This window comes from Cebidichthys violaceus, unplaced genomic scaffold (assembly GCF_023349555.1).
Source record: "Cebidichthys violaceus isolate CVI_PGR_0920_01 unplaced genomic scaffold, fCebVio1.0.p SCAF_28, whole genome shotgun sequence".
NCBI classification, from domain to species: domain Eukaryota; kingdom Metazoa; phylum Chordata; class Actinopteri; order Perciformes; family Stichaeidae; genus Cebidichthys; species Cebidichthys violaceus.
Window position 1 is genome coordinate 1010517 of NW_027176461.1, and position 27551 is coordinate 1038067.

Genomic DNA, 27551 nt, shown 5'->3' on the forward strand with positions numbered 1-27551 from the left:
GCTACATGCCACTTACATGGCGTGCACATACATGGTATGGATAGAGTCAATGAACACACAGGTGTCTGTTTTTTATTCACATATTTACAGTTTTTATTTAAAATCAGTGCAAAAATCGTAAAATTCTTCAGTCAGAAAAGAAAGCACAACATACAAAATCACCAACTGCAGTGAATGTGACACGATGCTCCCTGTTGAATTATACTGAGGTTCACTATGACCTAAATAATATAGATTATAACATGCTTACTTCCTCCATGTTGTCATGAATGTGGTCAGGAGCTCTTGTGTAACTTCGACATGAAAGCCAGGTCATGTGATGACAACTGAGCTTCAGAACAAAAGGCACATTTAGTTTGGACTTTTCAGGGTTTGACTACATTCATTCATACTACATTAATTTATCACCATGCACAATATTAAATCAATTATTTAATTTCTCATGTAAAATCTGAAATACACTAAAGTACCACTTTGTTTTTAGGCTTGTTTTTAATACTTTTCCATGAAAATATTTCCGTGACCCATTCAAAAGCATTACAATCTCTGCAACACCAGAAAATGTATAATTTACAAAACATTAAAAACCACTTAGCAACATGGAGGCTGACGCCCACAAGCAGCTGACACATTAAGATCGTGTTTGGTTCGGTATGGCATCCTTCCACATGTGGCTGAGGGCTTCATTCAGTCAGGAGAGGGGTGCTTTCATTGGTTGGTCGACTGTCTTTTCGAACACTTCAATTCAAACATAAAAGTGAGTGTTACACCCAGTACATTTAAGGAAAGTACACAAATACAAAGTCTAAATAGCCTTCCACGTAGTATACAGTTAATCTAAATATCTGGCATGAGTCTGATCAGCTTTATATGAGGTTAAAGATTACCTTTGTTGTTGCTGTTGAGGATGACACAGATAATACACAGCAAGGAGAAAGGCCTGAGGAGAGAGTGAGAGTGGTCATTTAGTTTCAATCGTGTAACTGTTAAGAAAGGAGAATCATGCGCTTGTTTCTCTATCAGATCTTTGTGGTGTGATTGATAATCAGGCTTGGAATAAAAAAAATGTTCTCCAGTAAAGTGGCAACTCTCCCAGTCTCATGCTGTCTCTGTCACACTGACAACATTCTACAGGCTTGAAAATCGGCCGTTGTGTGCATGAGCGACTAATGATTTACTCCTGATGATATGGTCGTAAAGTGTAAACTGGAATCTTTCAAATCACAAGAAGACAATGTTCATACGCCAGCGAGTGAGACGGTTCTGGCACTTTTCTCCTGCTTCATGTGTCCTTTTCTCACATGGACTCGTCATGCACACAAACACTGCACGGACTGATACTTACACCCAATAACGCCAAGCCTCCTTGGACCGCAGCTGCCCACTCAAAGTTCAGATGCTGCGTGATAAGGCCACCCACTATCGGGCCATAAAACATCCTTAAAAAAAAATCAAACGGCAGAAAATAAGTACCAACCAGTGAGACAATTGATGTAATGTTCATTTGTTTTGTTTTTCTATATTCAGGCTACTGAAAAGCAAAGGGCTTTTGGATGTCGGTAAAAACTTACCCCGAGGACCAAAATGCCCCAAAAAGTCCAGACACCATTCCAAGAGTGCTTAGCCCCTCATCATATCCTTGTTCACTACAAAGAAGAATGTGTTTCATTATGCATTATATACACAAATTAAAATAAATGAATAGCAGCACAACAGGTGAAGCCACTCACTATGCATATGTGATGATCTCAGGGAACGTGGGGATTGCAGTCATGCCCAGAGAAAACCCAATTACACCGAGCATACAGACCACCAACCACAGCTGACTACACAAGCAAAAAAAACAGAATATAATATAAAGTTAGTACCGTTAACCTAAAGGAATTATAGTTTTGAGACAACACCTTACCTACTGAGTACTTCTAGTGGTGGAGGAAGTACTCAACTCAAGTAAAAGTAGCAAAATCACAGTAAATGAATACTCAATTTAAAGACTCAAGTCTTTTTTTTTATCATGATTGTGTTCTTGATAAGAGCTTTAAAATACACTGAACAGCATGACTGCATGTTTTGTGACCTTCCCTCAGAGCCAGGCTAGCTGTTTCCCCTTGTTTCAAGTCTTTATGCTAAGCTAAGCTAACAGGCTGCTGGCTGTAACTCCATATTAAATGGACAGATAATAATAAATAGAATAGAATAAACCTATTTCAAAACAAATATGGGGCTATTCTTTTAAAGGAGAGGGTCTCTGTTGCTTTCCATCTTCACCACACGCTAACCTCTGGATGTGAAGGAAAGGGACGGGGCCCAGCATAAAGAAACCAAATGCTGTGGCGGTACCTCCTGACACCACGAACCAACACCTGGTGGACTGATGAACACACACACACACACACACACACACACACACACACACACACACACACACACACACACACACACACACACACACACACACACACACACACACACACACACACACACACACACACACACACACACACACACAAGGGATTTAGTTCAACATGTAAAACTTATAATTCTGAAAGAATTATCCACATTTGCCTTCATACTCACAGGATATTTATCAGTAATATACCCAATCAGTGGTGATACCAGGCAGTAGGGCAGCGACAAACCAAGAAGGATGAGTCCCACGTAGCCAGGAGAGAGGTTAAACTGATATAACAGAAAGGGAAAACGTATTCACAGGAAGCCCAACAAAGGTTCTTTCTACAGTAAGTTGACTTCATCAGAAGTAAGGATATTACCTTCTCCATGGCAAACAGGGACAACGTGGCATCCAAGAAGCCCAGACCTGCACTAAGAGTGAAGATCACATAGCAGATCAGGACGATTTTCCCTTTGGTGAGAAGCAGAAAGAAAGAATCCTTCGAGGGTTCTGCTTCTGTTTGGACAGAAGCACAAAGTACAGCTTGCGGTTACAATCCGAAAAAAAACAACCAACTAATTTATAGAAGTGACATACATAATATGATGAAACTAGTACCAATGCTTGGCAAGACGTATATGTTGAAAGGAACCATAAGCAGTAGTAAACATCCAAGAAGCAAAAAAGGGACTTCGTATCCGAATGACTGGTAGAACCACCCTCCGAGCGGCGGCCCCAGAATAAGACCAAGTCCTGTGAAAATCTCCAAACTTCCCTAAACAGAGAGAAATGTTTTACTACACGTCAGAAGACATTTAGTATTTTCCATGAACACTGGGAGAAACGGGAGTTAGAAAACAACCCCAACCATAATGCCTTTTTTTGTTTTTCTCGTGATTCTAATGTCTAAACAACATGCCAGAAGTCTGCACTCACCAAAACAGTTGCCACATTGTTTGGAAATATTTTTCCTGTCATGGCAAAAGTGGAGGTCATAGCTGCTGCGAAGCCGAAGGCGTCTATCGACCTCACAATAAAGCAGAGACTTATGAAAGCGGCTCCCGTGGGAACACGGTCGAGTAACCTGCAAGAAACAAATTCACGTCAAACAGGAACACTGGAACAAATAAAATCTAAAATCTAAAATCTAAGTCTGCATGCAGCCACATTCAAATAAAGTGGAGAAAAACAATACATTCATGAAGCAATGCACATTGCCAGTATAATATTGTGCCATATGGCAGGCTCTGTTATGTGACCTTGCATTTATAAAACAAATACTCTTTCACAATGATCTCTAAAGTTGAGGTGTTATTCTCTATTTATCTTACTGGGAACAAATCCAACGAAAAGACCAATAATGTGTGTGTTAGTCTGTCTCTCAGTACTTTGCAACTTTCCCACCCTGTCTGTGGATCTCATTCTCACTGGCTAAAGAAGGCTAAATCATTTCCTAAAACAGCTGGGCACTGTAGATATCAGCAAACATTTGTAAAATCAAGAGAAAATGGTTTAATGGAACTATTTTTATCTGCAGATTACTAAACAGCTGGTGCTCTTTGGTCTTCGTCATCTTTTCAATAGATTTGTAAGAATGCAGAATATTTCCATCCTTCATTGTTTTGCAGCCAACTTGCTTAAAACATGTCAATATGACTTTATTGTATGAGGTGAGTTGTGATATGTATCTTTGGTCACCATCATCACTAACGGAGCACACAGTACTGACACTTACCCGAACAGGATGGTGCAGCCTGAAGACACAAAAAGCCCCGCCACTAGCATGAACTTTGCACCAATCTGGACAATCTGATACGACAACAAAGAGAGAGTGAGTTACAGCAACCCGCACTTCACATACTGATAAGAAATAAACCATATGCACTTACATATTTCCCCATGATCAATGAGCCAATAAAATTGCAGAAAGCGTAGCAGCCAAATATGAGGCCGATGACAGTTTGACTGGCTCCCTTCTTCACTGCCTGTGTGGAAATATACATGTTAGGCATCTATTGGTCTTATTTCACACCGTCTATGTAACATAAGTAAGGACGTGTGATGGAAAGTTAAGAACACAAATGCTCAATAAATGGATAACATATTGATAGAGCAGATGACTAAAAATAATGCATTAATGCCTTATCAATACCGTATCATATTTAATACTCCACTGCGCCCTAACCTTTGCTTCACAGTTATTACCCATGTTGTCAGCTGAGCTTACCTGAGACCAGTGAGTATAACTGAGCCAGTCATTCTCTGGCCTGCAGGAAGGGATGTCTGTCCAGCACATGATCACTCATTCACTCCACTCAGAAGACACGGCCACCGACGCTATTCGTCAGACTAAGAAAAGCATCCGTTTGTAGCGCCAAACGAATTATTGGATACAAACAATGGAGCCCTGATTATGGTTCACAGCTGATGTTTCACATCCTTTACCAGCACAAAAACAAGAATAATGTTACTACTTTTTAAAGTTTGTCTCAAAGATATATAAATATTATGTATTCTATCTTGAATCACCACAACAGGCCAAAGGTTATGTCCTGTATTTCAGTTTTATTTTATTAGTCTATTTGATAGCAGCTACCTCAAAAGCCATCAGTGTGTATTTTAATGAGCTAGTAATAGACTGGACATTCTCTACTTAACATTTATGTTATTAAAATGAGGCCTGTGCAGATGTTATGCAAATGCAAATCACCAGGATTTAAAGTATACACTCTCTCAGTATAATATGTATTATTAACATGTGCTCTTTTATTTGGGTAAAGCATACGACACGTATTTCAAGACACACTGCCTTGCTGTTGTGTCTTTATTTTTTTTTTACAGTGGTCCTGTTTGGTAGTGTCTGGGCTTTGCTGTTTGACGTTACACATCACTGATGAGACAGACTTAAGTGCACATTAAACAAGACATTAAAATGATAATGCTTGTTACAAGTCAATGCAGTAAAATGCCCACTTTCTGGCTGGGCAGCCTTTAAAAGGGGTTGTAAAAGGGCTGTAGAAAACCATTGATGAAGAAAAACTATTAATGGATTAACAATAGTTGCAACTGCATTATTACCAAATAGGTAATAGGTTTAAACAGCAGCCAATGGGATTTTCTCAACCTGGTAAACCAAAATTTGTTCTTAACAATGCCAAATAACTGATCTTGAAAACTAAGCAAAATCATTTATTAACCATTAAAGCTAACAAATATAACTTTGCTGAACAGCAGCATCTGTGATGCTCGACTTAGATGTATTTGTTTACTTGTCAGGGCCTGTGATTGAATGAATCAGTGAGTTTTAAAGGCTAATTTTCACCGAAGTCCCTAAAAAGACACTTCAAAAACTTGACCAATTGATCAAACTTGATGCTAAAACATAGTGTAACAGTGTAAGAGTCACAACTGCATGACACAGTAGTGTTAGATACACAGAAATATTAATTTAAAGTTTACTAACATCAGTCACAACACTGGTCATACCAGACCAGAGTTTGTTGAATTAACTAAAGATGTTTTATTATTATTAATGAATTAACTTTTCATTCAAAAGAGGAATAATTTAATATGTCTACTTTCAAAAGTTAATAAAACTTTTGATTAAAAATGCCATAAGTGCTCCTCAAACCCCTAAACTCACTATCATGTGGAATACTTTTGGATTACCTCATTGGGGAAGAATGGGCCTAATATTGAGTAGCAGATCATCGAGCTAAAGTTGACAGATGCCATTGATATCAAGGTGAGAATCTGCTGTCTCGTCATCCTTGGAGGAGGACCTGTTGTTTCAGCTGGAGCGCTGTTATCTGTTGTGAACAGAAAAAACATGAATTAATAAAAGTTAAGAAACAGAAAAAAGAAAAAAAAATTAAATAATGTTAACGTTAGTGGTTAGTTCAGCGGATTCAAAACAAAGCCAACAAATTATTACACTTTTCTAAAAGCCACCAACCTGCTTGCTGGAGGTCAACTTCCGGGTCCATTTCTAAATGTTCAGGTTTTCTTACATCCAATTATTCAGGACAGAAATAAAGACGGTGACATAACGACACACAGAGGGAACCTGAAAACACCAACAGCAGACAGTCACTCAGCTCCTGGTTGTCTGTTCAGCGACAATGAGCCACAGTCTTGAGACAGCGCGGGGTATTTCCTCAATAAAGTTAACTGACACGTCAGATGAACAGAAAGCACTCAACAAAATAAAAGCCCCGGTATCCAGCTTCCGGCGCCACTTGATAGAGTTAAGACTAAATATTTAAAATGAATAACACTGCTTTCTTTTAATCGCTCCACATTTTAGTTTGTATACCATATACGGTTTCTCAGATTAATCACTAATTAATATATATATATATATATATATATATATATATATATATATATATATATATATATATAATTAACAATTAAATCAACACAAAATACACACTACTTTAATTAATGATTTACTATGTTAATTTATGGGTTTGTTTAATTAATCGCTTGAATTTTTTGAGTTTGAGTTTTTTTTTATTGTAATGGGAATTTATTTTTTACGTATCAAATGTATAAAAAACAACAACAATGTGTAACATAAAGTTATGACTACCATGACTACCACAATAGCAATAATTACAGATATACAGTATACTGTATTTGTACATGAAAAAACAAAATATAAATATAGTATAAAATATATATATATAACAATGTATTGATATGACTAAATTAGCATTTCATTTTAATTACACAAAAAGATAAATGTACTATGAATAATTTTACAATTGATCCATACAGATTCCTAGATAATAATAATAATAATAATAATACTTACACACATGCACAACATGATGAATAATACATCTTAATAAATCTGCCACTCTCTTTGCAGAACCACAGTACTTCTATTGATTCCTTCATAACTAAAAAACAAAGGGACCGTAGGAGGAAGCCTGTTTTATGGGCTGTCACCAACTTTGCATCAGAGAGTGAAAGAGCCAAACTGTAAATGACACAAAACAACAAATTTGGAACCATGTGTTTTTATTACATTTTGGCCTGCCGATAGGTCCATGTAAACCTATGGTCGCATCATATTTGTTTCCTTCACAAAATAAGAGAAATAAAATTCAGGCAACCAACTATTCATAGGCAGTATTGCTGATAACTGACACACACACTGTCGCTGAAATCTCTAAAGCTGCAATAAATGAAAAGCTCTTAAATTAAAACTCTCTGTAGCCTCTCTCAAAATACATTCTTCATATACTTTAAAATAACCTTCTTTTAGCAAATGACAAATGTCACAACAACCTTGTTTTAGCAAATAACACAATTTCCTTTCTACATTTGTTTCTTTATACATTAGCACCAAATCTACATGAAATCTCACTCCTACTGACAGTTAATCTTAACAACTTGTGAATAAGTTGTAATTATTACCTTTGCAAGTTTATTGTTCTCGTTCTTTTTTTCTAAGTTGAACATCAAAAAAACTCTTGTTACCATGTTAAATCAAAGGTGAAGTACAAAATTACTGAAATTAGCAACATATAAGCACAATTTTCTAAGCATATAATAATGTTAATTAATTTACTAAATACACAGTGCAAGCAGTATTGTATTTTCTTTTGCAAGTACAACATCAGTTCTTTGTAAGTAGCGTTATTGCACACAAGCTATATATATATCTAAAGCAGCACTGGTTTCCAACAAGGCAAAATACTGATGTAGCAGCATCATAAACACCCAATGAAAACAACACAGAGCCAACCAAGTTTGAGATTCTCAGAGAGGATCTCAGCGCTTATGCACATTTCCGTTAGTGGGGATAAAACCATTTTCTACCGTATTCCCCACTAACTTACTTTAAGCCAAATGCATTTTGACTATTTGGCACACATAAACGTACGGTAGACCATTACTCAAAAATGTAGACGGGGGGTTTTGGAAATTAAAAGGAATGTGTAAATTGACGATAAAAAATTACGAATGCATTGTCAGATCATAACGGCATCTGACTGAAAAATGATTTGCAGTATTGTGGCCAAAAGAATATGGTTGACTATGTTAATTGCACCACTTCATAGAAGTATCATGAATAGAAAATATACAAACTATGATGAACTGCAGTCAACTCTTCATGTTGCAGTTGCAGAATCAATATATTCTTCTATTGCATTTTCAGCAATTTGAAAATAATTTATACAAAAATTAAAGATTCAAAATCAAATCATTGTCTTAAACAAATGGGATTTGAATGAAGAATAAATATACAAATAAAGGTATTTGGGAAAAATAACAATCAGTTTGATATGTATAATAAAACCGTATAACTTATTTACTTAATTACTTAAAACTGACCTAAAATAGTGCACGTATGGTATGGCTTGGTGAAAATGTATTTGCAATTTTGACAGCCATTGTAACTATGAATGAAGGTATTTGCTGTGTATATTTTTTATAAACATCACAAACACAAATAAAATATTAATTAATTTGAAATACATTAAATTAGCCACAATTTTAAGAGCGTTAAGATGTCTTTGGCACCACATGCGGTACTAAACCTCCACACTGCTTTTAAAATCCATTCCAACATGTACCTTACTAACCTTTTGATTATCCAGGGAAGGTTGATATTTTTTTACTTCACTATATAACATCTGAATAATAAATAAAATTAGCTTGAGTACATTCAACATATGAACTAGAAAGGATGGAATAACTGGTGTAGTCTCCATCACCACTGACCTATACTGATATCGCCTTGAACAGACTGATTGTAAATCGTCTGCATGTGCAAGACCGTCATGTATATTAAAAAGAATCACCACGACATTGACACTTTCCCAGCTTCATCCCCACACATTGGGGTGCTCGACCATTGTGGCTTCTTTTCAATTAGTCTACAACAAAACAAAACCTTTTCATTTCAGCCTTTGAGTCACGTTGGCTAAGGCAACAGCAAATGCCTGCACTGCTGAGAAAGGATACTGGAAATCCAAGATATAGCCATTCCCATCAATTCGCCCAAACTGCATCACCTAAGAAAGACAGAAAACAGGAAGCATGAATTAATCAACACATCATCTATGACTGCAACTAACGATGATTGTTGATCAAACTACCAGTGATTTTCTTTTTTTTGCAGAACACACTTTTCATTCTGAAACGTTAGAATATTTTGAAATAATAAAAAAAAAAGCCAATTCATATTTGCCATTTTTGATTAAAAAGTGAGTAGAAAAATAGTTGCAACAAAATGTTCTGTAAATCAACCAAAAGAGCATTTCACTAATGATTTAAAATATGAATTCTTCAGCATTTCTTATCTCATTACCTGTCTACCGTCCAGCTCAATTTGAAAGTTCTTCGCTGACTCCTGTGTGACTCGTCCTCCAAAATCGAGCTGGTAGACCTGGGTGGCTTCATTCCACAACGGTTGTTTATTGGCCATAACATAGACGAATCCTTGGCTTCCCAAACTACGGTCCTCTCTTTCATTTGCCTTGCGGCACTTTATCTCCTCCAGCTCACTCGCCATACGCAGGCTGCGCTTGTTCTTCCAACTCTTCTTACTGCTCTGGTTCTGGTTCATGAGCTCATCGCCGCTGATGAACAGCTCCGGCTCACTCTCCGAGCTGTCCTGGAACTCATTCGTGGTCCTGCTCATCTTCTTGGTTTTATTGAGTTGCTCCCTCTGCCCCTTGGGCTTCTTCTTCTCTCTGCTGCCGAGCCTTGGGCTGGAAATGAGAGTGTTGAAGTCAGAGAGCGCGCGCCCTTCCTTTCTAGATTTGCCTTCAGAGACGGTGGTCATGTTGGCTTCCTCAGCTCGGCTGTCCAGTCTTTTGCGGCTCTTCTTGTTGAAGCGCTCTGACTCCTGTGGCACAGGGCTGTCATTCAGAGACGATGGCTCTAGAAAGTTGTTGGCAGACTCTGCTAGATCCTCAGTGGAACTTTTGGATGGTGGTAGCTCAGTAGGTGGAGGAGGAGGGGGTAGAGGAGGGGGTGGGGGTGGACCAGATGGAGGAGGTGGTGAGAGGATTGGCTTCTCTAAAATCTGATGAGTTTTGGTCGGGAGGGGAGGTGCTGGAGGGTCTTGCATGGGAGGCGGGCAGGGGTAAGGGTTCCAGGGGTGAAGGTTGACCGGGTGCAGCTGAAGTCCGGCGCATGAGCTGGCTCCTGGATACATTGGAGGGAGAGGGCAGCAGGCCAAGTTAGCAAGACTTGGAGGATAGCCTGGTGGCAAGACCAAGTTGGGTTCCTGCTGAGAAAAAGGGACTGAGCCAACCACTTCACTTGGTGGAGGGTTCTGTAAGGTCTGAAGTGGAGGACCACCGTGACCCACACTCGGAGGAAAAGGCGCGAGAGATATCTGGTAACCGGATGGGAAAGTAAGAGTGCTCGTGGTCTGACTGGTTGGAGGTTTAGTCGTGAGGACAAATGGTAGCCGAGTCATGTCCAAGTGCTGAGCTTGACTGATGATGAGTGGAGGCGGTTTATGAGGTCCTGGTGGAGGACCTAACATTGTTTGTTCTGGAGTGAGCCAGAACTCCTCTGTGGTGGAGGTGTCCCACTGGTAAGGCGGAGGGCGTTTGACTGTCAAACTGACGTCGCCGAGAGTCAGCTGACGCACAGATTTTTCGAGGTGACACTGCTGATTTAAAGTCTCATCTTCGGTAAAGGCGGAGTTGACGTACACCGTTCTGTCCCTGCTGTTATCCACGGCACTCAACAGACTGTAAGATGACTGAGAGGCCATGGGTGAGGTGCTTTTGGAGTGCACAATAATGGTACTGTGATGTGCTCCTTTCCCTGGCGGGAAGTCCTGCCTCACCACTGTGCCGCCTGCGATGCCACTGCTTGTAGTTCCACCACCACTAACACTGACACTGGTGCTGCTGCTGTTACTGCTGCACTGTGTGCATGTGTACAACGCTGTGGGCGCTCTCTGCTGGTAGGTAAGTGCTAGTGCACTGTTCATTTTAGCCTTGGTGGGGAGGGTTCTTGAGCTTTCCATCATCTGTGGCACTTTAAGTCCCACGTCCCTGCGGTCACGGCGTAGAGTGGCATGAATCAGACTGTTGTCGATTCTCTGAGGAGGAGGAAGTGTAGCAGTTACTTGATTGGCTGGATCAGGGTAAGGAGGAGGGTCTCCACTTGGTATTGAGTATCGAGGGACGGAGAGACGACTCAATGTTGCTGAGCTGTAGGGAAGCTGAATTTTTTTGTTCTCAGAGGATGTGACTTTGAGTGTGGCCGAGCCTCCGATGCCGTGGACAGCGTACGTGTTTTGATTGCGAACAAGGCGCCTGCGTGGCCGACAAACCTCCTCCACATTGCCGCTGCTGTCAAAGGTTGTGATCCTTTCATACCCTAGAGGTGTCGGGTACTGCAAAGTCACAGGGTGAAGCAAAAACTCGTCCTTCTTCAGGCAAGGGTCTGGCGACAGGACACTTGGGCTGTCACAGTTTGTGACAAGAGTTTGTGGCGTAGCGACGGCTGTAACTGTCGCTGAAGACACTACGGTGCCCGGGTAAGGAGGAGGAGGATTCACCTTCCTCATCTGAATCTCCATAGATCCATCCATTTCAATGAAGGGAGGTAAAGTCCGCGGCAGACTTGGCTTAAGAGTGTGTGAGTGCTCCCCCCTGTTGAACCCAGGCTCAGTGGTTGGAGGGGGAGGCAGAAGATGAATCTGGTGTAATGAAATGGTTGGATAGCCAGACGGAGGAGGGGGCAGCGTCATCTGCATCTTCAGCTGCTGCTGCATCTGTTGGTGCTGCCTCTGCATCTGTTGATGTTGCTGCTGGATCTGCTGGTGCTGCTGCTGCAGCTGCTGCTGCTGCTGCCTCATCTCCTGGATCTGTTGGCGGATCTGCTGCTGCTGCTGCTGCATTTGCTGCTGCTGCTGCTGCATCTGCTCGTGCTGCATCTGCATCTGTTGTTGCTGCTGCTGGATTTGCTGTTGGTGATGAAGCTGTTGGTGCGTCGGATTTTGTTGGAGTTGTTGGTGCTGCTGAACCTGGTGTTGTTGATGTTGTTGCTGCTGCTGTTGGTGCAGAGTCTGCAGTTGCTGCAGCTGTTGCTGTTGCTGCTGTAGCTGTTGATGTTGCTGCTGCAGCTGTTGCTGCTGCAGCTGTTGCTGCTGTAATTGCTGCTGTTGCTGCTGTAATTGCTGCTGTTGCTGCTGTGATTGGGACTGATGATGGTGTTGCTGTTGCTGCTGCTGCTGCTGCTGTTGCTGTTGCTGTTGATGATGATGCATTTTCTGCTGCTGCGTCTGCATCTGTTGTGACTGTTTGGACGGCAGTTGGCGAGGCGGCTGTGAATGGGACCGCTGCGGGTGAGGCTGCGGTGGGAGATGGTGAGGTGGAGGTGGGGGAGGAAGAGTACCAGGAAGAAGAGGACCCATCTCCAGCCCGTTGAAGATCACTTGACCAGGGTTTGAGTACCTAGTTGGCACTGGATACGGTGATGGAACTGCATCCTGCCCGTGATCCGTAACAGGGACAGAAACTGCTGCGGCTGCGGCTGCAGCTGCCGCAGTGGCTGTAGGGTTGGTCAGGACATCAAGCTGAATGTTCTGGTTGGCCAGAAGAGACTGAACCAGGCCGATACTCTGAGTTGGAGACATTGCCTGAGCCGGGCTGTGGATGGGAGCAATAGGGATGTTGACTGTACAGGGAGGATTGTCTCCTGCCACTCCAGATGGCCCCATCACTTTATAAAAACACAAAGGAGAACTGTGTAAGTGACTTTTAGCACAAAACGTTGTCATATATTTTATTGTGCTTAATATTCATTCACACCTGGTAAGTCATCCTCATCCTCACTGAACACATTGGGGTTGAACACAGGCAGGCTCATGAAGTCATGCGAAATCTTTCGCACTTCTGGAAGGTAGATTGTCATCTGCCTCGGTTGTAGATGAAGCAAACTTGTCTTATAGATGACTGAAACATCAAAGAAAGTCATGGTGACTGTTAAACTGATCACAATGGTCAATGTGATTTGAATATGTGACTTTTGTGACATTTACCTGCACCAAGATTGGCGGGGAGAAAAGAAGCAAGTCCAACAATTTTGAATTTTGTCCCCCAAATGTTGGATGTGACTTGAGCAAGGTAGTTGTGCTTTGAAGCAGAAGAAATGAAAGACAGTTATTGTTCTAACAGGAGAGATATACCGGGTAGTAAGAGGGATATAAAAGTAGCTGTTTGTTTGTTTTGATTTGATTCACCATTTCCCAGAAAGACTTTTGTGACATCTAGATTATGAATTAATTGTGAAAAATTACATATTACTAAAGTAGGTACCGTATCATAAGCGAATGATGCAGCTTCATACCTCTGTGATCCCATCCATAGAAAACTCTCGACGCGTCAGACTGGGAGACCGAATTGGAGGCTTCTTTGTTGGTAATCGTGGCGACCGTTGGCCTTCCTGATTGACGCGCGAAAGTTTGGGCGATTTTCTGGATTCCAAGTTCATCCTTTGAAACAAAGAGATGCAGCTTTTAATAATCTTTTCCTTTGAAATATGGTTCAGTTAATGTTACAGTTGATGAAACAGACATGAACTTAACTAGCATGATTAAATAGCATGGCTAATAAAACATCTGAAGGCGTTCTGTGGTTCAGGCCTGTGTAATGTTTATAAAAAATTATAATTTATGTAAAATTGACATGTAGAGATTTGGTGACCTGTTTCCTCGAGATAACTTTGGTGACTTCTTTCCGACCCACTCATCGCTCAACTCAATGTCACTGGAGTCAGAGCAGTTACAGCTGTCATTGTATGAGATCATGGGATTCACACACACCTCCTCTGGAAAAAAAAACCCACACAAAACAGCAGAGGTGAGTTTGAACTGAGTCATAGCAACATACCAACATTAAACTACCGCAGCGTAAGAATAAGAAAGTAAGTAAATATGCACTCCCACGTTTGGTGGGACCACAGGCTAAACGTGACCTGAGTGCAGCCAGGTCATGGTACAGGCTATTCCTGTATTAAGCCCCGGACCATGTTACATCAAAGAGCATTCATCACCAGAGTCTGTACTTGTTCTTACTCAAGGTGAATTTGCATGATTATGCCCAGTTATATTTAAAATGGAGCACATTTAAAGGGATGAACAAGGCTCAGATTTCACATCAAGATGACAAGGAACAAGATTTGTCCGCTACCATTAGGAGTGTCTCAAATATAAAGCAAGCAGCTAGCCGATTAGCATAGCCTAGCATAAAGACTATAAGCTTCGGGAAACAGCTAGCCTGGCTCTGTCTTAAGTTAAATACTTTGTGAAATGAAAAATACATTTCCAAGTTAATATCCTGTGTGCTGTCTGTATATTTGTAAAAAAAAAAAAATACTGGCATGTTAATTAGCTCCATTTTGGGGTGTTTCTCAACATTGAACAAAGCCAAGCTAGCTGTTTCCCTTGACTTCAAGTGGTAAGGTAAAGCTAAGCTAACAATCTCTGAGTGGTATCAATCTTTTCATTTAACTCTCAGCAAGAAAGCATATTTCACAAAATTCTAAATTTTTTAATTAAAATACCTCATAAAATATCTTCATTCTAGCCATGAATTCAGTTTAAGCTCTATGAACTGTTGTCTTGAGATATACGTCTCTGAGATAATTGTATTTATTTAGTGGTTTCTCTGGATAATCCTCAGACCTCACTGTAAACACCTTTCACTGGAACCACTGAAAAATAAATAGTCCCTAAGAAAAGACTCTAAGGTCTACTCCCACCTGCTTTGCTGTCCATTTTTGGATCCATAATGACAAACTCAGGCCGTAATTTACTGATGCGCCTTCCTTTGAGAATGGGCACCAGTCCTCCTAAATATTCTAGGTATAGAGTGTAGCAGGGTCCGCCTGCCTCAGGGCTGTCTTCTGCCCTCTTCATGGTGCAATGGAGCCTCTCATTCCCAGCCGTGGGATAGCTGACAAAGTCACGGATGTTGTTGGGGTCAGGGATTGGGGGCTAGAACAAAGAGAGGAAAGAGCTGTAGGATTTCTGGAACCTCAAATGAAAACATGTCTCAGTCAGCAGTTTTGTATTATCAACAAGGGTTGATAAGAAGCTGTCTCTAACTATTACTGCAATGACTAATTAGGGATTAATGCACCTTGATGGTGGGTATAAAAGCAGTGGTGACATAAGAGCAGAGCAGCGAGGGCATGTTGAGTTTCCCCACATCTTTCTCCTCTCGCAGGGCGCTGGCGATGCCCTGCTGGCATAAAAGTTGAAGGCTGGCCACCCTGTGCTCCACACGCACCACATACAGAGCCGGTCCACATGCAAGGAACAGACGAGAGTCTCTGTGACCCCAACAGATGGTGGTGATGGGTCTCTGAAAAAAGCAATTTTCACAATAAAAGAATTCCTATAGTAATCAGTTTCATTGCATCTATTTATCAAATCTCTCATACTGGTTCATCTGTCAATCCTGTCTGTTTTTCTTCTGACACTCAAAATATCAATGTGTATATGCATAGTGTACATAATTATATTCAGAACCAATTCTGCATCTTACTGTAGTGCTTTTTACTGTAGCAATATCTAATTGACTTGCCCAGACATCTACTACATCCCTCCATTTATACAGGACCAACCTGTGCCGGTGTTTCCAAAGTGTAGATGTGCTCTCCTTGGACATTATAGAACTTAACAAGTGCGTTCCTCATGATGGACGAGCAGGCAGAGTCGACAGGAAGCCCGTGTCTCTCCATGCCGGCCACAGCCAGGAGGTCTCCCTGGGAGCACCACTGGGCCTCAACATCTGTGGAGTGAAGGAGCACAAAAACCTTATGTGTTATGATCAACACAATTGATCGGCATGCTTGGGACACATGAATTTTTATACCTTTCAGGCCTGAGCGGATTACGGCAGGAGAGAGGTCATCATAGTTGTTCATTAAACTGATATCTCCTGATAAGAAGGTGACTGTCAACAAAGGCTTGACTCTCCGCACTTGGAAGAACAAAGAAAAGCAAGTTTATTAGACAAGGTAGTAAGCTGTCATATCAGCAGTGAGGTTTTGTGGGGGATGTGTCTTTACCTAAAGGCAGAATATTGTCATCAGAGTCTGTGTCGCTCTCTGTGCTGTCCTCAACCAGGAAGTCGGGGCAGTTCCAGGACATGCTCACGATCCCGTCGGACTCGTGCAACAGAACGTGGGCGAGCATTCGTCCGTGACAGTCCATCACTATCACCTGACCATCTGCCGTACCAAACAAGACCTGAGGGGGCATTGTACATTAAACTTGAATAGATGGACATGAGGAAAATGCGCTGGAGCATCAAATTCTAGGTCGAGGAGTTCTGCAAGAAAGCCCATTATAGTGGTTAAGTTGTTTCATCTTGTATTTGAGGCATTTAAAGGAAATAATCTCACCCCACGTGTCATTTTTCTTATCAAAGATAACAGACAGATTAACTAATACCAAAAGTCATTCCTACAAGTTCAACCAGGAAATGTGTACCTGTTGATCATCAGGCGTCCAGATGCCACAGGTGATTTGACTCTCCAGGTTAATCTCTGAGGACCAGTGTCTTTGTCCGCTGACCGAGCCAACTAACACAAAGCCATCCCGGTACGCGATGAGGGCTTGAGTGCCATCATGTGACCAAGTGAAGTCACTCACCTGGATGGAAGAAATTTTCCAGTGGGAGGTAGTTTTTTGTGTCATCAAGTGCATTACAGTCTTATAGTATAATGTGTTAGTATATATAGCAGGATAATACATTGTGTTTGAATGTGATAGAAGAAAAAAGTGTCTACCTGGGCTCCTCTGTCGTTCACCAACTCTACAGACCATCTTCCTTCATACTGGATCCATACAAAAATACCTCCTTCCATATCACAGGTGGCCAGTTTCTGAAAAGGTTCATTCCAACGCACCAAGACAACCTGCAAAAAAAACACTGTTACTATTTTTCGCAAACCCAGGTGGTTTTCTGCACAGAGGAACATTCATGATTCATATAGTGTGTGAGCACATTGCTAAAAAAGCTTTTTAGGCTGAATGTCATCTCAAAGTCCACTGCAGCTGGAAGGAAATTAGCTGAAGGCGTTCCTGAGATATCACGAGAACCAGACAGGCGTGAGGTCACAGTGATCTTGACCTTTGACCTCTTAACTCCAAAATATATTCAAATCATCTTTGCGTCCAAGTGGACGTGTGATTGTCAAATTTGAATAAAATTCCCTCAAGGTGTTTCTGAGATATTACTTTTACGGATGGACGGACGGAAGGACATTATGCCTCTGGCCACTGCTGTTGCTGGCACAGAAGAATTAAAATATGCAAATATTCAAGACATAAATTATGACATCTACATTTGCTCTGAATGTCTTTATTTTCTTTTTACATATCTTAACTTTCTCATCTGATTTGAATTGCATACAACGCAACTTAAAAAACAATTCGCGATTTTACTGCCTATATCTCTATAGATTACTATATTTGATATTGTATGCATATTTTTGTCTTCTTATGGTCATGAGCTAATTAGTTATAGACTAGTACATAGTTTCGATACTTTTTCTACTTTTCTATGTACATTTAAGAGTTGTAATTGTTGGCTGCATTTCTATTTTACCTCTATTTCATTTATGATGATTTATATGCAAAGTTATACACGTGATATATTCTAGCACTCTTTGCTGCTGCAACAATCAAATTTCCCAAAGTAGATTGTTAAACCTTTATCTCATATTAACTTATTGTCAAAGACAGGAAACATTGTTGTTAATATAAGGACGGAGGATTTCGTTAGGTATAAAAACATGTCAGCTTTGTTAGAAAGTCTTTTGAAAGTATTAAAAACATATTTGAAAAAAGAAATTGACAGTGAAGACATTGATATTGCTAGAGTCAAGACCAGACCTCGCTGTTGTGTCCTCGCAGATTAAAATTGATTCTCTGAGGCGTGCTTCTGTCCCTCCTGCAGTGACTCGATGTAAACGTCACCCCAACAACTCCTCTTCCGTTCCCCGTGGCGAGCCAGCCCTCCTCATAGTACCGCCTCCGGCACACCGGCTTGTCCTTTTCACTTTTGGGGACCCTGCCTTTCCACGAGAGGCAGAGGATGTTGGAGTCGCTGCAGAGGATGGGACCATGTTCCACGGCAGCCAACATCCCTACTGAGTGACCAGGCTGGTAGGTAAAGCAGAGGAAGAGGAAATATATAACTTTTTTGACCTTATTATAAAACCAGATAAAATGCACGTTATCAGTTTGTGTCGGACTAAATTTACTTAAAAACTGGCTTATGTTGAAGTTCAGGACATTTTTGGATGTACACTGTTCTGCCTGTCAGTCTGTCTCTCTGTCCCTCCTCTCCAGTCACATTCCTTATTCCCTCAGACTTTCCGTACTTTACCCATCACCTGACTGCCCCACCCATCTACACACCTGTTCCCATCCTGCCTCACCTCCTCACCTGCATCTCATTCCCTCATCAGCCTCTCAGTTCATGTATCTGCCCAGTTCCATTCATTCTCTGCCAGATCATTAAAGTTGCCAGGTGCTTTGCACTTTTGCTTTCAAGCCACCAGTACCTGCCTATAAACCTATACATACCCTCGCCTCAACAATAAATCCTCCTGCTTCCTAAACTGTCTGTATTTGGGTCCTTCCCATGCCAATCTTGCTCACCCTCGTGACGAGCTTTTTACTAAGAAAGACAGTAAAACAAACCATTAAATAGATGAGATTGAAAGTGAATTCTCGACCTTGGAAACAGTTGGTGACAAAAATAGTCTCACTTCTTTGGACCTTCTGGCGTCTCCATCTGCTGAGGAAGACGCACTTAAAAGGCCTCGGCTACTAAATGGACCTAGTGGTGAGATTATTCTTTTAATTTCTGTCTCCAACTCAAGAATTAACTTTTAAATCACAGTTTTTAAGTCATCATAGATGACAAGTCCTAAATATGCTCATACAAATGGAAATTTCAAAATCAGCTGGGCAAATTTTGTTACAACAGAAAGGTCCAGAAAAGCCACTTAATGCACCTTGTGGTGACATTTTTCTGGTTACCAAGACAAGGGTGGATTTAACGTTAAAATGAAGCTGCCTAAAAGGTGAAAAGTTGCATCCACTAATAACTATGTAAAAAATATCTACATACTAATGGGAATAATCTTACTAAGCTAGTTCATAGGCATCTAATGTGACAGTTCCAAGGGGCTGGTGCTCTCTCTGTTCGAGATATTCCATCATTTGAATGAACAGAGCTTGCTACAGTGAATCACTAAATGTGCCCTTATACCAGTAAAATCACCATGGCTGCTGCTCAAAGTGTTGTAGCTGTTGTTCTATTATTCACTGTGGAGCAGCTCCAGGACTTGTCCCTAGATGATGTCATCACTACAGTCTGTCTTTTGTTTTTACAGATTCCCAAACTAAAAGTATTATATAAATACTGTGTAAATTATATTTTAAGGCAGATTTTTTTTTTAAATCAAAATGTATTTTACTGCCTCTTGAAATACTGTGCTTTCTGTTCATTTAATTATTGCTAAGACTGAGTGCATTCATTTCCAACCGTGAGCCAACATAATGTCATAAAGGACATAGTGTATATTTTGAAACAGAACAAGCTAAATTTCCAATTAAAAGCTTTGCCATTTTATTTCTTCTTATCTTATTCCAATGTCTGACAGTATTCCATATTATCTTTCTTATTGTTTCACCTCTTCATTGAACCTGAATTATGTTTACACTGAGTACAATAGCTAAATACAAGACTCCATGTTTTTGGCTGAACAATTCCATCAAATATATCAAGCATGTCTTGCGCATTACATGTTACAATGAATTTAAAATGAAGTCCTGTAAATGTGAATAATGTTTGGCTGCACAGAAAGAGTTTATACTGACTGGCCCATTTGTAAGTATAATATGTAATACTATCTTAGAAAATGACTGAGTAACCTGGGGAAATCGTTTCAGATGTGAAAGAAATTCAACATACCTCATAGTTCCTGGACATGTTGAGTTAAAAATCCTCCATTGATAGTGTCCATATTTCCATTCAGATGATGCATTGAAGGGTAATGGCTGCTATGCTCCTGGTGCTTACAATAAAATATATGGGGAAGTAAAATGCATCGTACAGCCAGATGTTGTCCAACTCTACTCTAATTTAAATCAAACAGCTCTGCACTTCAGAGTTTGACATGAAATGAGGCTTCTTTGATGTCAGTGGCCCACCCCGTGTCTTCCTGATTTGGCTCTGAAGAGTCGTGTCATCCTGTTAAAATGAGAAGGAAATACACGAATCAAAAACACCATTATTCAACAAACTATGATAATCTAAGAGAGTGATACAGAGGTGGTTCTCGCTTAAAATAGCCGCGCTGTCATTCAGTGCATCAACCTTGAAATCCACAGTTTTTCTCCGTCTCTATGCAACAGCAACACTGCATTGGAGATCAGGGCACTCGCAGTCTCCATGGGTACTGAGACTGTCCGTTTCTGCTATTTTACGTCAAACACCAGGCAAGGATGTGAACTCCTATATTCTAATTTCTACATTAAAAAAAACACCATCAGCGAATTCTAATGCAGATACTAGGAATAAATTAATAACATTTCAATCAAACAACGGTTAAAAACATGTTTGCCTCTTGCTTTGAAGGAATGAAGATTCCCAGCATCCAATACAAGTCGAAGTTAAAGACCCAGCATCTCCTCTGTAAAGGTTCTCTCACTACATTACACATTACATCAATTGCATTTCTCATTCAAAGGCGTCTTGGAGACCATCTGACCGCATGCAGCAGTCTGAATGAGCCACTGCTGATGAGACCGATGAGCTGCTTGGGGGTAAAAATCAATAAGTGCATTCATCAAAGAGGTTATATATGGACACACATTATGCAGTTGTACGTACTGTACCTGACACCGCTGTAACCGCGTTAATCCAGAGGTAGTCGGCGCACAGTGCGGTCGTGTTGCCAGGCACTGTTCCGCTGGCGCACTTTGGGGTTGTGGCTTTAAAACGGGTTGCCATGAGGCAGTTAGCACGGAAAATAGACCCCGAACTTCAAAATCCCGTTAAAACGAATGCACCAACACACATAATACGCCTATCAAGAATCACCGAAGGTAAGTGTGTACAGTTTAACCACATTTTTTACTATATTTTGATATGGAGCCTGGTCCACACGCCACTATAATCAAAACTAGATGTATTGCTGCACCTCAAAAGGGGGTTTCTTTCATAATGGCAACCTTGCTCGGCGCACCCCATCTTTGTAATGTAAGTTGTAGTGACATTCTTGACACAAGACCTTGATGTGATGAATGTGCTTGTAGTGGACTGTCCTTCCTGCCACAATGTTAAGTTTTATTAATTAATAACCGATAACCTTCCTCTATTTGCCAAGCCGCCTATGCCACTATATTCACTCAATATAAATATATAAAGTGATTTCTATTGTTTTATTCATGCACAAAAAGCACACGCACTGGACTCAAATCAATATTAAATCTTTATTGTGGTATTAGATAATATATAACCATCTCGCTCACAGTGTTTCCGTCATCTTCATGTGATCAGATTAAAATGCCTCAGACTCTCTTCACTACATGCATGGTCATAGCAAATAACTACAGAATATTAGAAGTGCAATGATTAGTCGATTAATTGATTAATCATTTGAGTCATTTTTCAAGCAATCATTTGCTTGTTACATCTTCTCCATTTGCTGCTTGTCTCTATTTTATATCATTGTAAATTAAAAAAAGACATTTGGAGAAGTTATTTTGGGCTCTGCATATATGATGGGTATTTTCTTTTTTATTCTGAGACATTCTACAGATAACACAACTAAGTGATTAATCGAGAAACTAACATGCAACATTCTCAATTATGAAAATTGTCATTAGTTGCATCCCTCATCTATATCTCAACACTGTGATGAGACTTGATAGTTGTGGAAGCATCTCATTCAGTTAAGGACACTTCTTTAGACTGAATAGTGATGGAAATGGTCTGATAAATAGCAGAGCACAGTCAGAAAGTCCTGTGTAATTCCAGATTGTTCTCCCTTTTTCAGTTTCTCTTGTATTTATGCAGAGAGATTCAAGTGCACGTCTCTTCAAAAGCATGGATGACACTGTCGTATGCAGGAGGGGGAGTCTGTGAGGGTAGGAATCCTTTAAGTCCGTTGCCGCCCAACCAGAAGGAATGTCTCTTGTTTGGTACGAGGGCTGCTGAATCCGACGAGTTTGAAGTTGCTGTGTCCTCAGGCATGGTGATCAGAGTGTCCTCTGCCATCTCCAGGCCAGCCCTGCTCCTCTTGGGCACTGGGCGAAAGGTGGAGGCCTCTACGCCGGGCTTACTCCCCAGAGGCCCCACTGGCTCCAGAGAGGGCTGTCTGTAGACGCTCAGAAAGGTGCTTCTGTAAAGGCCCAGCTGGTTGCCCATGGCTGTTTGTGAAGTGCTGGATCTTTTTTTGGAGCGCCTGGTGATCCTGGCGGTGGCCTGGCGCCGGGATGCCCAGGTCAACAGAACGTAGACCAGAGCACCGAGCAGCAGGCCCACAAGCACTGACAAACAGAAGGCTAAAATCATATCGCCTGGAAAAGGGGAAAAAAAAACCCAATGCAGAGTTAAAAAAAAAGGGAAAATACTGTAATGAATGTTTAGTAGAATGTGAGGCAGGATGCATTGTGTTGTTCTAAAAATGGGAAAGATTATTTCCCCAGATGAACTTTTCAGTTGCAATTCAAGATAGAAATAGAATCTTATTTGCATTGACAAGGAGCAGATGCATGAGTACATCTCCTATGTGCCAGATTGTTTCAGGGAATTTTGTTCTTTTTTATTGATTTGCTATTGCTGGACACTGCTATACTAGGCGAGCGTTATATAAAATCTTACATCATACCTACGTGTGGGCTCACTGTCTAGGTATAGTATCGTGTTGAAGCACAAACTGAAATAAAATCTTCACTTTGTATCATTTGATTGTCCTCATGAAAAGTTGTTCAAGGCACGTTTATGCACCTTTCCACAACACGGCCATTTGAATTGCTTTATATAAGACATAAACAGACATTGACATGAGACATGAAAGAAAAACAAGACATACATAAATAGGAATTTAAAATAATTAGCTTAAATAGAGGACACAAAATAGGCTAAATGGAATTAAACAGAAGCAACACAGGGATAAAATGGTACGAAGACGAAAAAAAGATACCAGCTGAGTGTTTTTTTGGAAATGAAACTATCATCATGAAGAACTATCTGCGTTTTACAATACAACATGCTACTCTTACATAGTAGCTTTGGGATACTACTTAGATCTTCAAAAGAAACAAACACATGTACACTCACCAAGATTAAATGATTTTAGTATTTCCAAAATGGGATGTGTTTCATTGTGTGCCATAATTCCACCATAAACTGGTGTTAGATTCCACTCCGAGCAGACAAACGAACGCTAAGCTTTTTCCAAGACAAGCTTTTTGCTTCTCCCCCCCCCTCTACAGTGTTTGGTGTGGCGGAAACTTTGCTGTCATGCTTCCTTCCCTTTCTGGCTTTAAAATTAGCAAGTGCATTGCTTATCTGTGTGGGACACAACACTGGGAAACTGGGTTGTTTCCTTTTGCATCATTTCCTCAGGATCAATACACTGTGTAGCCTTTGCTGTCACTTTTTACAGTTCAATTCCACAAAATGCCCAATAAACCTGCCATGAAACATCTTTACGGTTGTATTTGCATAGCATTATGGGTATAGTGCAGATGTTATATGTCATTTACAGGTTGTTTTTTAAATTGCAGAGATTTACTGTTAACACATTGACTTTAGTGTAATGCTTTGACTATGAATGAGGTAGTTGATTTGAATGGTTCATCATGGGCTCTTTATGGCCTATTTCTATTTGTCTTTCTCCAATTCAGTGGATGGAATAATTCATTACATTTTAAAGATGCTATATATGAAATTGGAAGCGATTCTGTTCCTTGCTTTGTCATGTTTTGACATGTCTCAGGGCAAAAACAGTAGGATTACCAAATCTGATTATTATATTTCTACCATTTAATGGGACATTAACCTAATTTAGATTTTTGCAGAACAACGATGATTTTATGTTAATTACCTCTTCCAGCAATCTCTGATTCATGTATTTACAAATCAATTTTAAAAGACTTCAACCATTAAAAATACAACCTTACTTCTGACGTAAAAAGTGTTGTGTTTCCAAGTGTCTTGACAAGGTTCTGGATAAGCTGAACCATGAGAATCTAACTATCCACTAGAGTCTGCAGGCTATCAAGCTTTCAGTCTCTATGGGGATTTCCTTCAATTGTTGCACTGTTCCCGCTCCACTTCTGTCCTCAGAGTCCTCAAGCTGACATTCTGCAGCCCAACAGTTGATACAATATACAGGTTCAACTATTCCTTTCCAATCAATGGACACATTTTTGGAAGACATCATTAAACTAGGGCCTTTATTAGATATCTATAAGCACGTTTTTAGGATTTAACTTTGAACTAATTCCTCAAACAACTGTATTAAGGAAGAGGCCATAGAGAATGTTTTATGAGGGAAATTCTCTAGAAATACATTCATGTCTCAAATATGTCCAGCAGGTGGCGCTGAAGTACTTACAATGGAGATTAATTTGGGAGACTGCATCTTTGTGCACTTCACAATCACTATGATCTGTATTATAAAGACAGGAGGTTCACCAGAAACATCATACAATAAATATATCAATTCAGCTGCAGGGTTGGATTTCAGATTTCTAACTGACAATAGAAGTGTGAGGTAGCAGGTTACTGTTATATCTCTATTGTAACGCAGAGTACATCTGTCTGCACTCTGCACCTACCTGTCTATCTACCTGCCTGCCTGCCAATACCTGTCTGTAAGTGTATAATAATAAATCACAGAAAAATCTTCATTATTGCCAGGACTATCTGCATTTGGGTCCCTCCCTAATACCTTGCACACACACCAGCTGTGACAAACTGAAGGTTTAGTTTGAAATTAGAAAGGAAGTCAAACTTCTTACTTTTATATAACTTTAACCATATTCTGCATGTTTCCTGTGTCCTTTGGAACATTTAAGTTAAATTAATTACACAATCTTGAGGAGAGAGCCACCAGCTGGCTATGTACAAACCCAGTCAAGTCCCTGCAGTCATTTGCCAACGTCAGGTCTGGAGTGAGTTGATACCTCTGCTGCTAACAATGAATTCATGCTATTTTCCTCAAATATGATACATTTCATGTTGCTTATATTGAATTTGTCCAGTCAGCGTTCTCCCCAAGTGGAGGGATCTGTTTGTATCTTCAGTATTTGCTGTACACAGAGGGGGTGATTTAGAAAGAAAAATGCAATAAATCTCACAATTTTTTACTGACTTTTTCTAAGAATCTTCATCCTCAGAAAATTATGAAATCTTGAGAATAAACTCAAGACTATTTTTTTTTTTATATGTATTTCACTCACATGTATAACAGCAGGCTTGCTGGTGTATCAGAGTGATAAACACGTGACCCTTTATTAACGACTTAACAAATTGATTGTGATCCAGATGGTCGGCCCCCCCAACCTTTACATAGGAGGGAACTTCCTGATTCATTTAAGAGCTAGGTGAAAAGACAAAGCACGGTTCATGCAGCAGGAGGATTTTCCCCAAAACTACAGCATCCTGTAGTAGTTTCATTTATAACTAGAAACTCAACGCGAAGTGTCCTAAACAAACCTTGGGAGAGGGAGAGGGAGAGGGAGAGGGAGTGGGGGATACCCGGAATTCCTCTCTGTTTACCCAAAGAATGACCTCTTTTGTTCCTAAAAATTAGGAGGACAGAAGTTGGTCCACACTATTCCGACCCCTCCGCCTCCTTTGGGTCTGTCTGTGCAGTTCGCTGCCAGCAGCAGCAGTAGCGTGCCGCTGCTCTTCTTCTTCTTCTTGTGGTCACACACTTCACTTCACGCCACCATGTTTCATTTTCACCGTTACTATTGGCAACAAGTCAACACACACACACACACACACACACACACACACACGCACACACGCTTACACACACACACACACACACACACACACACACACACACACACACACACAGGCACTTCCTCTGTAAAGTTATCATGCCCGTCTACTGTCCTGAAAGAGGTAAGATGACATGTCAAATGCAACTTTGTATTTTTTAGAGTGATACATGTTTGCCTGTTGGTTGTATGGTTCTGCTTACTGAAGCGTTAACGATTCATTTTGTAATTTTGTGATGCTTTCTAGCTCGCTAGTTCTAATGTAGTTGTAGCTAATTTGTGGTGTTTTAGTAACTTCCTCTCCTGTTAAAAATGGCGCTAATAAACCATTCAAATGCAGGTGTCCAACTCGTTCAAATTGTAATGAAGTATTAAATAACTTTATGATAATATGTGCACACATGTATTGAAACGGTTGTAGGCAAACGTGTGTGCCTAGCTAGCTAACCTGGACACTTCTTTTAGCTAATTCATATTTTCTCACTCAACAGTAACTTCCTTTTTGATTGTCCTTGACAGTTTGCAGAGCAAGAAAAAATACAGTTTCACTCCTTATTTGAACCTATTGTTATAGTTATTGTTAACTACTCTATTTAATAACCCTTTTGCTTGTATGTAATATATGGCTGTTACTTGTGTCCAGTTACTTGCCTTTTAATGATATCTTTGTGGTTACGTTTGCTTATCTTTGTTATGTTTGTGTAGCTGTATGTCTATATTTATATTCGTTTCTTCCTGTAAATTTCTTCTTGGCACTTCTTGAGAACTAATTACTTCCGATTTAGTCAGATATCCAGCATGTGTCAGCATACTTAATCAGTAAAGTTGATTCTGAATCTTATTGTCATGTAAGCAATTCATGAATTGACTGACACCTTTATTTATAAAGGAAAGGTGATAGTCTTAAGTAAATCACCTGTTCTCCAGCACATTTTTTCACAGGTGTCACAAATAAGATTAACGAGGACTCTGTTTCAAGCCATGACAGACAGTGTGACTGTGAACGGTTCATTGGAACTCAGCAGTTATTGATTTTATGAATTGCACCTGTGCTTTTCGTACTGTAACATGTCAAAATGTCTTCTGTGAATTATTATTATTTCATTTCTCATCGTGTAT

At 40.3% G+C, this 27551-nt stretch overlaps 3 protein-coding genes across 3 annotated transcripts; all 3 read right to left on the reverse strand.

The window, feature by feature from the left end:
• Positions 1-64: 64 nt before the first annotated feature.
• Positions 65-6535, reverse strand: slc18b1 (solute carrier family 18 member B1). The gene is made up of 14 exons (XM_068721918.1): positions 6348-6535; positions 6062-6201; positions 4282-4377; positions 4128-4201; positions 3329-3476; positions 3011-3167; positions 2772-2908; positions 2578-2679; positions 2280-2371; positions 1731-1826; positions 1572-1646; positions 1346-1439; positions 888-940; positions 65-738 (listed from the first exon to the last, which is right to left on the reverse strand). The coding sequence occupies exons 1-14, from the start codon at positions 6376-6378 to the stop codon at positions 684-686; spliced, it is 1350 nt and encodes a 449-aa protein (XP_068578019.1). The 5' UTR covers positions 6379-6535; the 3' UTR covers positions 65-683.
• A 681-nt stretch (positions 6536-7216) lies between these two features.
• Positions 7217-21411, reverse strand: tulp4b (TUB like protein 4b). The gene is made up of 16 exons (XM_068721764.1): positions 21306-21411; positions 20380-20658; positions 18288-18557; positions 17180-17308; positions 16881-17042; positions 16457-16637; positions 16261-16368; positions 16010-16176; positions 15523-15747; positions 15143-15377; positions 14086-14209; positions 13730-13874; positions 13422-13515; positions 13192-13335; positions 9720-13102; positions 7217-9423 (listed from the first exon to the last, which is right to left on the reverse strand). The coding sequence occupies exons 2-16, from the start codon at positions 20395-20397 to the stop codon at positions 9307-9309; spliced, it is 5502 nt and encodes a 1833-aa protein (XP_068577865.1). The 5' UTR covers positions 20398-20658; positions 21306-21411; the 3' UTR covers positions 7217-9306.
• A 477-nt stretch (positions 21412-21888) lies between these two features.
• Positions 21889-23889, reverse strand: myct1b (myc target 1b). The gene is made up of 2 exons (XM_068721712.1): positions 23755-23889; positions 21889-22991 (listed from the first exon to the last, which is right to left on the reverse strand). Exons 1-2 carry the CDS (start codon positions 23807-23809, stop codon positions 22495-22497), a joined length of 552 nt encoding a protein of 183 aa, XP_068577813.1. The 5' UTR covers positions 23810-23889; the 3' UTR covers positions 21889-22494.
• Between the last annotated feature and the right edge of the window lie 3662 nt (positions 23890-27551).